Source organism: Serinus canaria, chromosome 13, assembly GCF_022539315.1.
Source record: "Serinus canaria isolate serCan28SL12 chromosome 13, serCan2020, whole genome shotgun sequence".
Lineage (NCBI taxonomy): Eukaryota > Metazoa > Chordata > Aves > Passeriformes > Fringillidae > Serinus > Serinus canaria.
In genome coordinates this window covers 9218399-9236722 of record NC_066327.1, presented here as the reverse complement: position 1 = coordinate 9236722, position 18324 = coordinate 9218399, and the positions used below count along the sequence as shown (strand labels likewise).

General features: G+C 38.8%; 1 protein-coding gene across 7 annotated transcripts in view; it reads left to right on the top strand.

Moving 5' to 3' along the window:
* LOC103817262 (core histone macro-H2A.1) overlaps positions 1 to 18324 on the top strand; it is a 42071-nt gene that overhangs the window by 13340 nt on the left and 10407 nt on the right. For 2 of the 7 annotated variants that reach the window (XR_007778724.1, XM_009091385.4), the window contains exons 3-6: positions 6453 to 6559; positions 7997 to 8194; positions 10066 to 10176; positions 16841 to 16931. Coding sequence is in view for 4 of the 7 variants with exons in the window: in XM_009091385.4 (XP_009089633.1) it covers positions 6453 to 6559; positions 7997 to 8194; positions 10066 to 10176; positions 16841 to 16931 (507 nt within the window). In the remaining 3 variants the exon portion in view is untranslated. Of the gene's footprint in view, positions 1 to 6452; positions 6560 to 7996; positions 8195 to 10065; positions 10177 to 15264; positions 15365 to 16840; positions 16932 to 18324 lie in introns of all 7 variants that reach the window. The other 5 variants (XR_007778723.1, XM_009091383.4, XR_007778725.1 and 2 more) reach the window with 4 other exon arrangements.

The window sequence follows — 18324 nt, the reverse complement described above, 5'->3', positions numbered from 1 at the left end:
GTCTTCAGTCTTCAGTATTTTTACAAAGTATATTTTTCCCTGAATTACCTTTAGAAATGATATTCCATGTGGATTCTTTGGTGCCATTCAGATAAAATGCTCCATTCTCAGCATAAAATTCACTGGGGAAATATAAATTTAGGGGATATACAGTGAAATACAATATTTCTAAAACATACAGGAGGTACTTTTCTCCCAAATTACAAAAACGTCTGTGGTATAGCAGGCTTTGTTAGTGCATGATTTCATGGTTACTAAAAATGGTACTAAACCTTTCTGAATGGGTTCAGAAAACAATTAGACACATCCATAGAAGTAAAATCTGTTGGGGAACTAAATAAAAAGACAGCATTGCTAACTTGGGGAACCACTCAGCTGCACATGGCTGAAATCAGAGGGAATGTTCTGGAAAATTGTCTTGATCCTTTAGTGCCCCGGCCCACCTGCACTTGGGCACTGGCTGGGGACTGGAGGTCAGGCTGGATGTGGGCTTTGCTCCAAGGAAGTTAGAGTGAGTCCTTTTGATTTCTTTAATGTTTAGAAATGCAGCATTAAAGACTAAGCCAGGACCCGGTCTCAGGATGTGAGTAGTCTCCTGTATTCTTTAACAGCCAGACCAAAGCATACATGGAATCATTTAGATTGGAAAAGCCCTCCAAGATCATCAAGTCCAACTGTTAACCTGGTGTTGCCAAGTCCAGCACTAAACCATGTCCCCAAGTGCCACATGCTGCACTTGATCAGGTAACGTCTGGCAGCAGTTACTTTAATCATGTTTGAGTGCATTTCTAAAACATATGTAAGCTGTTATGAGGAACAGCAAAGTGTACTGCCAGGTAGAGGAAGCTCCACTGAAATGAATAAAGGCTGATTGGAGTTAGATCAGGATTCTTGTGGAGAAGAGCAAAGCTATCTCTTTAAATTAGTACTCAGGGTGTGGCCATTGTTGTAAATAACATCTGAGTTGAAATTCAGGTTTCCCTGAAAATTGACCTCTCATATCTTTAACAGATCAATTAGAAATGAGAACTTAAAATCTAAGAAAAAAACAAAACAAAAAAAAAGGAAGTTAAATAACATTGGATCTCTTACAAAAAAAATAATGGATGGTATTAAAGTGTAGAAAAAAGTTGAAGAGACATGTAAGTCAGATCAGAAGGCTCTAAGTGGAAGTGGCTTTTGTGGCCTGAATTTGTGTTTTATGTAAACAGCAGTCTGTCATCTGCCTCACAGAAATGCAAAACTTATAATAACTTGGCGAAGTTAACAGTTTTTCCTTTTAGAGGCCTAGTTTTGATAAAGCACAGACACTCAGGACTGAAAGGATTGGGGTTTTTATCACATCCTAAGAGAACGATTGCCCTGCTGAGAGTTAAGGTTTCATCAAGGCTTGTTCAAAGCAGTAAAGTTTCTTGAACTGATTTTCACTGCATCAGATTTCCACAACTTTGAACCAAGGCTGAGAGCTGTTTTATTGGAATGCATAAGAGGGAAAGTGTTGTTAAATGATTCTACCTTCACTCTTGCAACTGCAGATTCCAGGGGGATTGGGTGGAATACATGGAGAGAAGAATGCAGGAAACTCTTAACTGCCCTGGTTGATTGGGGCTGATTGGGTTAAAACCTTCCGGAATCATATAAAATGAATCTCAAGTCAATAAAATGCTGATGGGAAAGATGATTCGTTTAAAGTACAATAAGCAGACTCTTTGTCATTTCGTTGACTCTGTAGCAAATACATATTTTTCTCAGTGGAATTGTATGAACATTAATTTTTCTTTGATTTCTGGATATTGTTTTCAATTTTCTTTTGAGGAGTGGCTTCACAATTTTTTTAGAAACCCCTGACTTGTTCCTGTTGGAATTTGCATGTTCAGAAATTGGCCTTGTATCAGCACATCACCTGTTAGTTGTTAAGAGTTTAATTTTCAAAGATATGATTTCATCTCCCTGAAGACAACGTGGACAAAGGGATTCGATGCAATAGCAATGATTTAGCTTGCAATGTAAACCAAAAAAAAAAAAAAAAAAAAAAAAAGAAAAAAAATTTTGGGGATGAAGTCAGACCAATTGAATTTACTGTTTACATTGAGAAAGATTACAGCCTGGAATGCATGATAAGCTAAAGGCTTTGTTATTTAGGCTTGAGAGGAGTTTTAGTCAATAATGACCAGTAATATTTTGTTTGAAAACTAGTGATAAATGAACTAGAGCACTCTCCAGGAGTGGGAGGAGAATGCATTTGCTTTGGAGCATCCAGGTCTGCAGTTTCTACTGTGCCTTTGTTCTGGCCTAATAGATATTAGTTTCATTTTAACCATGCATTGTGTTCTGTTCCAGAATTTGCAAGTGTTGTGAAATACTAATGTAACAATACTCAGGGCAGAGAGCAGCCCCCTGTGAAACAGGGAAATGCAAGTAGTGAAATTGGGAACTTAGTAGGGTGTCTGAGAGATGACCAGGGTCTCTGAAAACAAGGGATGAGGAAAACTGAGTCCTGAATCTTGAAAACTCCATCCAGGATGAGGTTTCTCTGGAGACTTCTGGCACTTTTTGGTTGTGTTTGAGTAGGAAATGTCTTGAGAACAGCTTTTCCTGTGGTCTTATCTCAAGCTTAAATATAAAGATACACAACCGGTTTGCTTCTCTCCTTTAAAAATATTTAACTGAACTTTTAAAAACCTCAGCTGAAGAAAAGCAGTTTTGGTCCAAGTGCTGAGAACAGGCTTAGACCAGTTTTCACTCCCCATATCCCAGTTCTAGCTATTACCAAAAAGTTTTTCAAGTGATCTAAATGAAAACTGCCTTGGTGATAAATTTTAAAGAAAATTTCTTAACTTTTAGGGTTTCCCATTCAACACTTCTACTTTAATAATGACTGAATAGAAGAAAAATATTAATCATAACTATGTCTTTTAAACAAAATCGACATGCTCACAGTATAGTCAGATTTCTGAGGCATCCTTTTTTGCTATTAAACAGCTGTCCATACATGAATACATCACATGCTGGCATTGCATTCCTAATTAATTTTCTTTTCCTAGCTATACACCTCTCACACCTTTTTCTGGTTTGTTTTATATCTGTACTTAAACCACTACATGTTGGTTTGCATTTTTGTTTGAAATTATTTAAAATAACAGAAAAAGTCATTTGTGCAGATGGAGTTTCTTTTCATATTAAGCTGATTTCAGTATGTAGTAGTTGAAGGATACATTCCAAACCATGTAATATTGAAAAATTGGGATTTGTCTTCATTTTTTAAAAAATAGAGCTCTTCATGTTCTGTAGGTCTGTAAAGTGAGTCTTGCAGTTGCCTGCTGCCTGAGTGGTAGTGATGTAATTATTCTCTAGGGGGGAAATGCCTTGAGTAAATATATGAAACGAATGGAATAGACATTATGCAACTTCCATCCTTTTTGTGAGGCCTCATTTTTGTAAAACATTTTTGTTTTGGTCTTCTGGCTGGATAAATACAAGCTGAGTGAAACCTGATGTCATGGAAGCTCTTAACACTTTCATTTACCTCAACAATTCTAAGCAAAGCTTTCTCTATTGACCCTGCTTGGTTGTTGGAGTTGATTTTTGAATGTCTGTTTTCTCCTATTGTGGGTAGATTGCTTTTAATGGAACAGAACTCCTCAATGACTCAAACCTTTGAACCTGGTAGAATGACCCTTCCAAAGTGATGGGTTGACCTAAGAGTTCAAGTCCAGTCTCAATTTTAAATGCTTTTTCCACCTACTCATTTTTCCAGCTAAATCCACAGTTACTCTTCTGAAAATTTGAATCAGCTCCCTTACAGAGAGATCTAGATTTTTCTCTAATTTAAAATTGATTTTAAAAATTATTTTAGAAACACCATTTAAATCTCCAGAATCAAACCAGCATTAAACAGATGTGAAAGTAGTGTTGTCTGCAAGAAAAATCCAGGCAAGTAGTCTGAATCATGTCTGCATCCATAAAGACTTCATTTCCAGCATTTCTAAGTGCTCTGATCTGTTGGATTTGGATTAGGTTTGTCTCTTGTCAGTTCTAAATCAAAAAGCTGTTGCCTATGTTGGCTTCAGTTTGAGTACCTCCTAATGCTCTGTTTTTAGATGGGAGAGTCCCCCTCTGACCAGACCTGTGTACATAGCTGAGTTTGGCAGTTCTCAGTGCTGTGGGTCTCTCTGCATGTACAGGCAATACTTGATTGTTGTTGGAGCGCTGAGGAGAAGGCCAGAAGAGAAATTCCACCCTCCATGGCCTCCTCCTCTCTCCCTGTCCCCAAGCTCCTCTTTTGTGGTCCTCAACACCAGTGCAAAGCGTTCTCTTCCTGAAGAGGAAGTGGGGTACCTCAACTTCCCTAAAGGACCATTAGAAAACTGTAATTTCAAAATGAGTTTCCTGTCCAAGGAAGAGGGCTTAGCACTTACAAGAACAGTTCTCCACTGTACGGGGCAGACATTTTAGTTTTATGAGAAACAAATAAAACATTCCTGTGTGCTTTACAGGCATAACACTTTCTTAGAGTCTTTAGTTCCAGAATGACCTGTCTGCATAGCTGTGCTGATCAGTCACAGAGAGTAACACGGCCTGACTGTTCAGCAGGGCCCTGTGCTGGAAAGCAGCGGGGCGGGGGGGAGCAGAGGCAAACCAAAAAGCAGCAAAGCCTTCTCTTGCTTTTCAGCTGGGATTAGGTCTGAGGTACAAACAGTTGCATTCCTGCTGTGAAGAGGTGGAGGTGGTGGTGTTACTCAGTGACAGAGCCTTGCTGAGGTCAGAGGGGATGCCTTGGGTGCACCCAGGATTTCACTGTGTCCACTGTGAGGTGATGCAGGGCTTTGCCACCACAGGCTGCAGGCAGCAAAACCTCACATGTCTGAGCTGGGCTTGCCAGAAGTATGTGAAAGGGATTATGCCAACTTAATTCAGTTCTTTGGAGGTGTGGAAAGCATGGGCAGGTTGACCTTACCCTACTAATCCGACTTTAAAAATAAATTAAAGCAATTGTTGTCAGCATGAAATGTTGAGTTACTTTGGGGTTTAGACTTAATATTCTGCCTCATGCTATAATAAAGTTAATTGTGTGCTTTGAAGAACACAAAAATGGTGAAAACACACCAAAATGCTCAATGAAGTTTAACTGTAGAATATCCAGAAGCAGCTGAAAGTTTTCCAGTAAGCATCATAGCTTACTTGTTATGAGACTTAGGATGAAAAGTAACTGGTGAATCATGTTAAATTCAGTCTAAAGAGAAGCTGTAGTCTATGCTGTATAGTATTACTGAAGATTTACTGAGTCCTATAGAAAAGGCATGTGGTCACATGAACTTTGATTTTAGTCTTTTTTGTTTCCAAGTTAATGCCTTAATTCAGTTCTCTTTGCCTCTAAATAAAGCTTACAGGAGAGCTCTCATGGTGTAATCAGTTCTTAAACGTGAAATCAAGCTCATATATTACTCTAATGTTACATTTTAATATTAGTGTATAATAGATGGAAAAAACATTTCCCTTTTTTCCCCTCTTTTTCTCCACATGTTACCAGATATGCAAAAGGAAATCTACCAAGTGCAATAGTGAAACACAGATTGGAGAGAGGGAGATGAAAGGTTAGGCATAATGGAGACAGCAGTAGCTCATAATTGCTAAGTCTGATAAACATGTTAAATCATTTTTTTTTAATTGCTCCCTAGACTTTCTTGTAATTAATTGCATCCTTGCCCAAGGTTTGTTGAGCTGCAGATAAATCAGTTAGCAGGTAATGCTCTAGTCTTTCTCTTCAAAGATCCTTGCATGGGGAGCAAGTTCATCTTTCCTAATTCAATAAAAGCCATTAAATGCCTGGCTGTTAAACATTATTTTGTCAGTGCTGGAAATATCTTCTAAGGAATAATTTATGAGGAGCAAACAAAGATGATTCATCATTTACTTTTTCTGGTTAAAAACTTCTTCTCAGAGAAAAAAATCTTTAAATGAGTGTTGCAGCAGAATTTGTATTTTTAGTGTCCTAACTTGGATGTGTGCTTACATGGTTCCCTAATGCTAAAAATGAATCATTGAGAATAGTGTCTTTTCCAGTAATAAAAAAGTAGAAGTGATACAAGCCAGAACTCACATTTGACAGATTTGAGGAAAAGACCTATAGAATTTGTGTTTCTACTGTACTCTGTCCTCTGATAGGAGAACGGTTCTAAGAGATGAACACACAGTAGCCTTGAGAAGAACACTGAAAAGTGAGGAATCTCAGGAAACTACTTCAAAAGAATAAAAAAAATAATTCTAGTTTAAAGCACAGGACTTAAGTGTCCATTTGTTCTTCAGAGATTAGACATATAAAAAAAATGGTAGAGTTAGATATCTATTGCAGGTTAGGAATAACATGATGTAATTCCCATACCTTTTTGCATGGACACATTGAGTTTTCTTAATGACCACACTGTAATTAAAGGAGCTTACTTTTTCCCCAGCGGAAATTCTGGAATTGGCTGGAAATGCTGCAAGGGACAACAAGAAGGGTCGAGTCACTCCTAGACACATCCTGTTGGCTGTAGCAAACGATGAAGAATTAAATCAGGTAAGAAAAATCTCTGCCATGTGAAGGCCAGGATTTCCTTTAGGCCTTCTTAAATTGTCTTTTCATATAGCTGACTTGTAACTCAACACCTTTGCTTATTGAGCAGCGCACCAGGAAACATTCACTAGCGTGCTGGCTGTGTAACTAACTACAGCACTTAGTTTAATTATGTATTTCAGAGCTCCTAAAATATGGAAAAATGCAATGGAGATGTAAAATGGTGTTTGCTATCGCTATTAGAACCACTTCGGTTGGACTGGGGTATTGTCATAAATTCTTCAAGGATGCAGAGAAAATCCTGCAGATGCTGTTTTTTTGTTTGTTTTTAGTTTCCCCCTTAGACAGCTGAGGACTCAGTGGGACCTATCCTGTTCTCACTGAAGTCTGTTATTGTGACCACAGAAGAGCTCTAAACTCTTGCAGGTCTGTGTCCTTTGCAGACTTAAAGATGCCTTTAACCTGGACATAAAAAAATTTGGCATTATTATTACAGTGCTGTGGTGTCAGCCAGAGGCAGTGGCTGGGATTAATGTATCTTTGTGTGAGGTGCTGTAAAAACCACTGAAAAGAGTGGGTTTTACTTTTTACAAATCTGTGTATCATGATGGAGCAGGAAAAAATAATATTCCCCCAACCACTCTCCTTCTGGCTTTGTCTGAAATTTGGTGCTATTTTCCATCATTATCCCTTTGTTAGCTTAGAGCCGCACTGAGTTGAGATTACGAAGCAGTAAATATGAATCAGAAGGTGGGAGTACCTGGGGGACTTTGATGTCACTGTCTGTATCCTACTGAATAGTGAATTAGTCCCAATTAGATGTATAGAAATGAGTTAAAGAGCTTTTAAATACAGAACATGATTTATTTCACTTCTGCTTTTAAAGGCTTGAATAAACTGCACACTTTTGAATATTGATCTTCAACTGCATATTTTTTTGAAGAAAGACAGGTATAGAGATTTGTATAAATGTTGCCCTCCATTTTAAATGATACAATTGCAGGAAAATGCAGCACTTGGGAGATATACTGGGTTCTTCCCAGTGTGGCACCCGCTTTAGTCTCACACCCTGGATTTTGGGGTCCCCTGTTTCTCTCACAGGCTGCCCTCCTGGGCCCTCAGGTGTGTGCCTGGGGCTGTCTTGTTTTTCCTCATTGGGTAATAGCCTTCATGGCATGGATTCAGAGAAACAGATCTCAGGTGAGCCCTAGAGATGCTGACTGTGACAAGCACGTGTGCAAGAACAACTCATGCTCCCTTTATAGTCAAAATCAAGTGTGTGGTCAGCTCCATTTCATGCAGTTCTCATCTCCAAGGATAATGGTGGAGAAACTCAAGGCAGTATACAAAATTTGCAGTAAATCCTGTTTTCTATTTATCACTGACTAAATACTGAAATTTGTCATGCAGAACTTTTTTTTTTAAATTATTTTTGATTAGCTATTGAAAGGGGTCACCATAGCCAGTGGTGGAGTGTTACCCAATATTCACCCAGAGCTGTTGGCAAAGAAGCGGGGATCAAAAGGAAAACTGGAAGCCATCATCACTCCACCCCCAGCAAAGAAGGCAAAGTCTCCATCACAGAAAAAAACTGTATCAAAGAAAACAGGTGGCAAGAAAGGAGCAAGGAAATCCAAGGTAGAGTAATGTGTCTATTTTAAACCCAAAGCTTGCCAGCAGTAGCTGCAGGGAGTTTCACACCGGGTCAGCTCTCCATTGCATGTGTTGTTACCAATGGTGATTTCAGGCACAGTGTGTGCAGGGGAGGACGAGCTCTGCCCTCTCCCTGGTGCACAGGGGAGGATGAGCTCTGCCCTCTCCCTGGTGCACAGGGGAGGATGAGCTCTGCCCTCTCCCTGGTGCACTTGGAGCCTGAACACCCTCAGGAGTGGCCCAGGTGTGCAGCACAGACAGATGGGTCATAAATACTCTGTAAGAAACTTTCTGAGGTGGGCAGAGGGTGTACCAGGAGACAAGAGGAAAGTGTCTGGGGGCTGTACTGGGCATGCCTTACAGGTTTCAGTTTGTAGGGGTAGGAAATCTTTCTAATGTGTACATGTGCAGCCAAGGATGTTTTTTTCTTTTGCAAAGCAACTACAGTGAAGCAATAAGTTTGGCAAGTAGGAAGAAAAGTACAGGAATTTCACATGAAATGGACAAGGAATGTGAAAGTTCCCTCTGGGTCAAGCAAAGTCTCTTTATTTATCCTGTTTTGTTAACTTAGTTTCACTTCTGATTGTTTCACTCCTTTGGTTTTTTGAGCTGTTGAATTCATTTTTCTCCCTCAGAACACCTACTAGTTGACATTTCAAATGCAGTGCTTCCAATAACCATGCACTAATAATTCCCCTAAATCTGGACATTTTTTGCCCTTCATGATTACAAAAGCAGGAAGTCTTTTGTGGGGTTCTGTTTTTCTTCCACACAATAAACTGTATTGTCTGCTTACTATATTGGTATTTAGCTAACAGTAAACTCCTAGGGAATTGAAATAAGACCCATGAAAATCTAATTTTCAAAACACTTGGGTAAAGTAAAGCATGGTTACAGCTTCTAGAAGCACAATGTACCCTTGCATCAAAGTCACTTTAGTTGTTTGGCCTCAGTCTTAGTTTATATACTTTGGAAAGGGACAATAGGAGAACAGTGGCTTGCTCAGTGTTCCAGGTGTCCTTTTTTTTTTGCTTCAACACAGATATTGCTGAGGCACCAAATACTTATATAAAATTGTAAGTAATCATTTTATTGAAAATGTGCAATTGTCACCAATTGAGTTTATAACCACAGCCTTTGTGAACTGATTTCCTTTTCAAAATGTTTGAATCCTTCTTTTTGTTCAATAAACCAATTAATTCCTGAAACCTGTTATTTCACTGCAGTAATAAAGTTGAAAAAAGAAATGGTGGTTGAGGGGAACTCCTCTCTCCTCCAGCAGTTTCACTGGAGATGAAAGTAGGTGATGATGGAAAATTGTTCAGCCCATTTCCTGCAAGCAGACAGATAGAAACTAGATATATTCTCTTGACACTGCTTTTAAGGACAGCCACATTACAAAGGACAATTTCTAAAAATAAGTCTGTGAAATCTGGGAGCGCCTCCCTTCACAGATAAAATTTATTCTCTGACAAGTCAGTTTCTAGCTTACAATGAGTGTCTGCCCACACACAGAGATCTGTGATCTTTGTCCACATAAGACATTAGAAAGCTGTTAAAAGTTTGGGGCTGTTTATATGTTTTCCTGCACATTTAAGACAACTGTCACCCCAGCTGTGCTCTGTTGTGGGCCAGAGGAGACGCCTGTAGATCTGCAGACATTGAGGTCGTTTTTCCTATTGATCCCTTCAGCTGTTATCAGGAACTTTGGTTGGACTACAGGATAAAACCCAGCACCACTGTTTGTACAGGCATTTTATTGCCTGCTAAGCATTTAGCACATGTCATATATCTTAGTGTCATGAAACTGTTTTTCTCAGAGCCTTGAGTTAACTAATTAACTGTATTTCTGGAAGAAGAAGCAGGGAGAAGTGAGCAAATCAGCCAGCGCTGACAGTACAACAGAGGGAACTCCTGCAGATGGTTTCACAGTCCTGTCCACCAAAAGCCTGTTCCTTGGCCAGAAGGTATGATCCTGCGTTTTTATAAATTATTACCTGTTTTTCTGTGCTGCTTAGGGAACAGCCCCCTCCTACTACCCCCTTTTTCACAAAACATCTAGGTACAATGGACATTTCCCCACTGAGCAATCAAGGAGATGTGTGATATCAGTTTTTCTTATCAAAGAAATTCTCCAAAACAACTTCTAGAGCATTTTAAACAGTACATAAATAAGTCTTCATGTGACTGCATAATTAAATACTTAATTAGAAGGAAAGCCTGTGTGCTTGTAATCTATCTCTTTCATAAACAACATAATTGTCACAGATAAGCATCTGCCAAAGAAATTATTCTAAGCATAAAATGTATTTTTTCCAGCAGTCAGCCCACTTCATTGCTGATGTAAATGATTTACAGGTTTTTATCAAAACCTATTTTAGACATTTGTTCATAATAATGGTCTTATGCTGTGTTCTGCTTTGTGATTTACAGAAGTTAATGTTGTGTAATAATGAATGATGCTTTTATGAAAAGCTAGAGATCAACAATTCTTTTTTTCCCTGTGAATATGATTTGGGATGTGGGTTGGTTTAATACAAATACATATCTGCTCAAAGAGGTTCCATTTAAACAGATGAGTCATTAAATTAATTTGGTCTTTTATCCTGAAACCTGCCTTTAATATGTGATGCAAAATTTTCTTAAGTAAAACTGCATCTTTCTGCTATCATTCAATAATCAGATCATTGTGTTGTAAGCCATAAAAGATGAGCCATTGTCCATTGTGGAATGTAACTCCTCTGACTCATTTTTATTTCATACTGAGGTTGTTCTCCATTTATCCTCCAGTTTGTTTGCTAAGTAACATGCATGAGAGTAACATTTTTTTCAATACTTCTGATTTTCCACATTTAATTTTACAGCTACAGCTAGGTGGCTGATTTGGTAGGGTTGGTTTTTATTTTACTCCTATTAGGGGGTGGTTTTACAAAAACATTTTGATGACTAAATTAGAACCCAAAATTTATAGCCTACATTACTGTTTCAAGAAAGCAAGTAATGTCAGAGTTCTGGAGCTGATTTTGAGTTCATTTTAGTTACCATAGGAAACCTGTAATAAGACCTAGTGTTGTGTTCCAGCAAGACTGACCCAGCAAATCAGTGGGGCTTTGCTGTTGGGCTCAGTGGAAGAAAATCATGAGCTCCAGGACTGCTTTAAGCTGTGGTGGGCAAAGCCAGTGTCTGTTGTACAGCTTCCCAGTGAGTCCTAATACTGGGGAATGGACTTTCTGGCTTTCTCATTGACTGGAGTCCAGCCCCCTGAAGAAATTACTGGTGTGATACATCCATCACTGCACTGGCTCCTTGTCAGTTAGCCCTGCACATCACAGGGACCAGGTTACAATATTTTGTTATAACACATAATGAAAAGAGAAGTTAAAAGAAAATGCAAACCTTTTTGTCTCCTGTGAGGGAACACTCCAAATAGATCATGTTCTGAGGATTACAGAAGGCATTTGAAGAATTGCTGCTGTGATCAGTTAATCAGGATCTTTCAAACCTTCTGTGACATTCTTGAACATCTTTCAAGCACATCTGTTTGGTTTGCAAAACCATTATCTGCCAGATCAGAAAATCCTTTGCTAAATGCAGAGAAGGAAGAAAACAATCTTGGTTTTGATATCACACCATTCATAAGTGTTTAATGGAAAAAAGATTTTTCTTGGCTCCATGTTTATGGAAGGGAAGGAACTTATTTGCAAGAGCAGCTCTTCATCCTTCTAATAACTCTAAATTTAATTGATGCAAAAACCACAAATGAGAATGTTGCAAACCTGGGTATTGTTCAGTTTTCAAAATTACAGTTGTTGTATTAAATGTTTAGGTAACTGCTGACATTCAGCTGGAAATTCTTAGAGGTCATGAAATGGCAAAGAATCCTTCAGTTATATCTGTAGAAGTTTATTAGTGCCACATTAATTATTAAAATCTAGTTAATATGTAAATGATTGCACATCCACAAGTGACATCCCAGTGGAAATGTGGCATTGTGCACATTAAGTAGTGTGTTTTTCCAAGAGTATTACAAAGAAGAGGCAGAGTTGTAGGAACTCAAACTTTAAGGTTTGGACTTTCCGAGAGACCTCAGCTTTTGGTCTGCCCCAGGCATCTTCAGTTTTCAGTATGAGACTCATACCAGAAAAATCCTCAAGACTTTTAAGGTAATTTTGTCTGAAATTAGCAATGCCAGGCTTGGCTTAGAAAATATTCATGGATGTGCTAAGTGCCATCTGCATTTTATCTAACTTACATTATTCAAAATGTTACCTCAAATTATGTCCATTCTTTGCTGCACATGTATATGCAAGTTGTGCCTATTTATTCTTTTTGAAGTGGCCCTTTAGGGGATCACTTCTGCCTAATACATGCTTCATACTGTTGGGTAGTGAAATTGAGCAATTACTCATTGGTGGATTTAATTCCACAGGAAAAATTCTGATTAATTTTTTATTTGTTTTTGGCAATTGGATATCTAACAGTGCATTGAGCAGTAAATGCAGAATTTAGTAAAATAATACTTAGCTGCCATGCCAACACATGCTATCAGTCATGGGCAGCTTTTTAAGCTTTTTCTTGTTGTTGCTAAATTGAAACTTTAATTACCAGCTGGCTGTTATGTAAATCCCATATATGAGTAGGCTTAGGGATAGATTTAAGGTCCAAAACAAAAACAGTCTGCAGCTGATAGATCTGGGGTAAAAACTTATAGAGCACAGAATTAGGAATCAAAATATCACTTACAGAATGAGCAAAATATGTTTAGGAACATACTATAATCTCCACAAAACAGTCGTGGTGTGTGCATGTGTTTTGCTGTTGTTTTTTTAATTTTAAAATTCATTAAGTTTTTTTAACATTTTGGTTTGATTTGATTTGACTGGTTTTTTAAACAGCAGTTGCTTGTAGTCAAACTCAAGACTCAAACTCCAGTATGAATAACTCACCACGTGTGAAGTATTAAAGGTTTATAAGCTACTTGGAAAGGAAGCTTTCTTAGATTTTATTACAAATTCCCAAACAGACACATACTTAAAACAGGGCTGAATTACACTCATTTTTAGTCAGTCACCCTAGTTTGAGGTAACATAGTTTACTCAAGCAACATATGCAAATTATATGAAATTGTAGGCTTTTAAAAAGAGAAAGAAGGTCAATTCATAGAATCAAATGAATGAAATGGAAATATTTTTTTCAGAAAATTTAAATATAGGGATGGTGGCCTCTTTAAATGTCCCATTCACTTGTATGGGTTTCATGGACTGGCTCATATTCCCTGTTAATAAATTAACATACACAAAGAAATTATTTGAAGAGTTAACTTTAGGAACGTGGGCTACAACAAACAAGACATAAAATTCTGATATGGATGATATAAAGTGCCATGCCTGAAGATGAATGTTATGCTTTGTAGGCTGAGGGCTTTGGATTAGAAGGAAAGCCTGGCCTAACTGCAGCTGGTTGCAGGAATTGCATAAATGAATGAGAGCTTTCTCCTTCATGGTTGCTCTCCGTATCACCCAAACAGCTACTGGAAAAATAATTTAAAATGCATATTGTAAACTCAGGCATTGGTTTTGCTGTAGCTAAGGTATTTCCCTAAATGAAAAGTCTGGAAAATCTATTGCACTTTTAAAGTATTTAAAGTTTGTCAGTAGTAAACATGGTTCCTGTGAAATAAGACTTCCAACAGAAGCTATGAAGCAATGTCAAACCTGCTCAAACACTGGTTAGAAACTTCCCATACCTGCAGTTTTGACCTTTGCCAAGTTTAGCATTCCCATTAGGTTTCATCAAATTGTAGAGTTGGTTTTGTGTTGTGGGTCACATCCTATGAGGAGACCCCCAGACTGTCTCTTAAGAATACATAGTGCAGATGTGATCTCTGTGCTGCCTCCCACAGTTCCCTGTCTGCCTCAGGAGAGAGAAGAAATCTTCCTGTGATTTCAGGAGAAATCCTCCTGATTTATAACAAGAAAGAAATTGAAAGACATGCTTGAAATATATGGGGGTACTTGGAGGATTAAATGAGCAATAATGGGTGGGTTTAAAAATCTCCTTTCATAAGGGACAAAAGGAAGTAAAGCAAACAAAATAAATATAGAAGCAATAAGCACGTAATAGTATGTGCCTGCTTCTGGTACCTCACCAGACATTCCCAAAGGCTGCAGAACTCTAATGAGGACTGAAGTGCTGTAATACAGAACATGGTGACCACTGATAAGGTAAGAAAAAAACCCACATCCTCTTGTTGGGATGGAGGATTTGCTGGAGACAAGTGTCTGCCTTTCTCAGAAATAGGCTTGTGTTTGCTGGCTTAAAGAAGGAGCAGCAGCAGCTTTGATCCTGTTTCAGTGCACAATAGTCCCAGCACATCCCTGTAATTGATGCTTAAGGGATGCTTAGGGCATCCTTCATCTCTGTACTTGGGGAAGAAACAAATAATAAACCTCACTTAATGGCAAAATTAGGATCACAGAATAGTTTGGAAGGGACATTAAAGCTCATCTCAATCCAACTCCCTGCCATAGGCAGGGACAGCTTCCACCAGACCAGGCTGCTCCAAGCCCCATCCAGCCTGGCCTTGAACACTTCTAGGGATGGGGCAGCCACAGCATCCCTGGGCAACCTGTGCCAGGGCCTCACCATCCTCACAGGGAAGAATTTCTTCCTAATATCCAATCTTAACCTCCCCTCCTTCAGTTTAAGGCTATTCCCTTTGTCCTGTCGCTCCATGCCCTCATGGAAAGTCCCTATCCGGACTTCTTGTAAGCCCTCTTGAGAGAGTGGATAGTAAAAGAATCCCAAATAGTGATCAGTATAAAGCCAAAATAGAGCTTGCTAGTTGGTACATTCCTGTTCTCCCTGTATGAACAATGTTTGAGTCTTGTGTTTGAATTTTTTTGGGCTAATATCCCTTTATGACCTGCCTTTTATTTTGCATATTTGTTTGCAGTGATGCTATCTCCATCTGTGTTGCAAAGCTCACTTTTCTGCAGCTTCTCTGTGATTTCCCAGCTGTCCTGTTATTTCCCACCTCATGCTTTTCTTTTCAGCTGAACCTTATTCACAGTGAAATCAGTAATTTAGCCGGCTTCGAGGTGGAGGCCATTATCAATCCTACCAATGCTGACATTGACCTTAAAGATGACCTAGGTAAATGGGGCATGGGTTGACACAACTAACGGTCACATGGAAATTATGGAACCCAGAATTTACTCTCTAGGGCTTCATACCTTTAATCAGAGCAGAAATTCCAATCTTGCAGGTCCTGCTTTGTTGAAGAACTATATTCAAAACACTTTTTGACCAATTCTGAACACTTGCAGCTATTGCTAGTCTTCAAGCTGATTTCAGTTCAAAAATATTAAATTCTTTTCCATAATGATCATATGTGACTGTTAGCTATTTCGGGGGGTTTCTTATTTGGATACTTTGAGGACTAAAATACTTTTTTGTCAGGTTTTTCTCAAAATAAGCAGTTTCTCCATTCTACCTTCAGTCTGAGGGGTTTTATTTCAATACTTAAGAATAGGCTTAAAAATTTCGGTAAGGGCTTATTACTTTATTAGCTATCCCAAATTTTTTCCATACCTTGATTTGATGTTTAATTCAGTCAATAATTTGTTTCCATTATGTTTCAATTCTTCCCTGTCACTTTTACATTCAGCTGGAAACAAATACAGGAGTGAACTATCATGGGTGGAGAATCACCCATGAAGCTTTTGAAGCTTTTCTCTTGTTTCAGATTCATAAGAAATCAAAAAATTCTTCTTTAATAGAAGTTTATTCTTCAACAAAACAAAATTGTCTTTCATGCATTATCTACTTCATTCCCTTCTTATTTGAGTAGACCTGCTGCTGTATTTTTTTGAAATTTCCTTAATGGAATACAATCCATAATTCTAATACTGCTGCATTTCCTATGGGAATGTAGAGAAGTAACTTCACAAGAAAAAAGGTCTAAGAAGGCTAATTTTTATATCAGCCTTTCTTAGAAATACATATATTTCTGCAACTATCTTAGCCATTCCAGCAAATAATTAAAATATATGCCTTACTTTTAAACTGTACAAACAATTTGTATGTTTTAAAGCAAATTCTGTACAACCCTGGCTGCAAATACATTGTTTCCTCCATGTGAAGGAAACTGGTATTTTTAGAAACAAAATTATGAATGGCTTTATATATGAAAATCAGTGGCTGTCAGCTTATTAGTGCTGACAAAATGGAGAAACTAATTATTTTGTTTGTCTTGATGATCCTGAATTTCTCTTTTTTAAACAGATTCCATATTTTAATGTCATGCTCTATGGGGAACTGGTTGTTCTAGGTTTCTACAAAGTGAAATGGGGCATTAGCTGATTTTAAAACTTTGGAAATGATCTCATGTGATTGCTCTGACTTGTCATTTTAACATTTATTTGATCATGTCATACTCAATATTCCTCCTTCTGCTCCCTACACCCCTTTCTCTACACACACCTGCACACACAACTCAGCATTCTCCTTTGGCGCAAGGTTTGGAGATGTAAAGGTAGGAAAATATGGACGTTGGTACATGTGTAAATGTAGAGCCTGTGCTGGGTCTCTGTCCAACGTGGTTGATATACATCTGTTTACCTGTTGTAGTTGCAAGTTGTACAGGCTGACATTGCCACGATCGACAGTGATGCTGTCGTTCACCCGACAAACTCTGACTTCTACACCGGTGGTGAAGTAGGTAATGGCAAGTTCAGTGCTGCGCAGTTCGTATGTGTGTGCATGGTCAGCAGCCACCAGCTTGTTGTAGCTATGCAGATCTGCATTCATTTCTCACTTCCAGCAGTCCCCACTGATCGGAACAAGACATGAACAATTACAAACCTAGTGGGCATTTTTGGTTTTTGTTGCCAAATCAGCCTTTCAGAAGTAACCATGGAGTGCACCACCAAAATTGAAGTGCAGGAACAGTGTGTTAAAGGCAGGCACGTGACCAAGGAAAATAAATTACAACATTGTTGGTTTGACACGTGCCTGGTTTGAATGGGGTTTGAGTCTTGATCTTTAGATTTTAACTAGTTCCAGTGCACACTCTCCATGCCAAGTTTCAGATGTTCATATCTGGATTCACAGGCTGGATCTAACCTATTTGTATTTTCCAAACTCTTAAGATTATCCTTACGGACCAATGACCTTCCTAGCCCTGCTCCATGGTCCTCACACCCACAAGCCCAGGCTAGGGCTGCACACACATCGCTCACCTGAGCTATGAGGATGAGAGAAGGCATGACAGGAAACAGGACAGACCTCTTAATTCAGCCACCTTAACTGTCCCTTGAGTAATTCTTCTCCTAGCCTTTCTCTTACCCCTCTCATACACAGAATTTTGAAGGATTTTATAGAAGGATAGGAGTACTTTGACTGAACTGCCTTGGTAATTTAAGAAGGCAAATCAGTACTTGGGCCAAATGTAGAAGTTGCTGGCACTGCTTAAGAACAAGTCAGCTGATCCCAGCCTCCGTTCTGCATCTCATCTTGACCTCACCATCGCTGTGAGAATGGGCTCCCCCCAGGCTGAGGCCTTGTTTTCAGTACTGACTTGGAGGGACACACGTCCTGCACCACCTGTTTTTCTGAAAGGGCTGCATTCTGAGTAACAAGCAGAGAAATATAGCTCTGGTTGACCTGCTGGGGCAGAAGCACTGTGACTTTGCTGGCTAAATAATATGCAGAGTGTCATAGTAGCCTGTACCTGAAGAATATGCTTCCAAAGTCTGTCAGACCCATTTAGCCAATGTTCCTGTCTCCTACCCTGTGACAAAGAAATGCTTTGCTACTCTGCAAAGAAAATTGTCTCTTGAAGTTGGACTGCTCATTCCTTAGTGTAGGTTCCTGTTGCCTCTGACTGCTGTAAGAAAGAATAGAAGTGCACAAATGCTTAGCTTCCAATGATTAACTTTTACCCATCTAAATTTTTTTTTAATTTTTGTTGGTTTTTTTCCCTAACAATTTAAGTGTACTGGGGGCTTATCCTGAGAATTTTAGAGCCTAAATTTCTGCTAACGCTATTTTCAACACTGATACCAATGCCTGCTTGGAAAGCATGAGATAATGATCTTATTCTCATGGGAGTG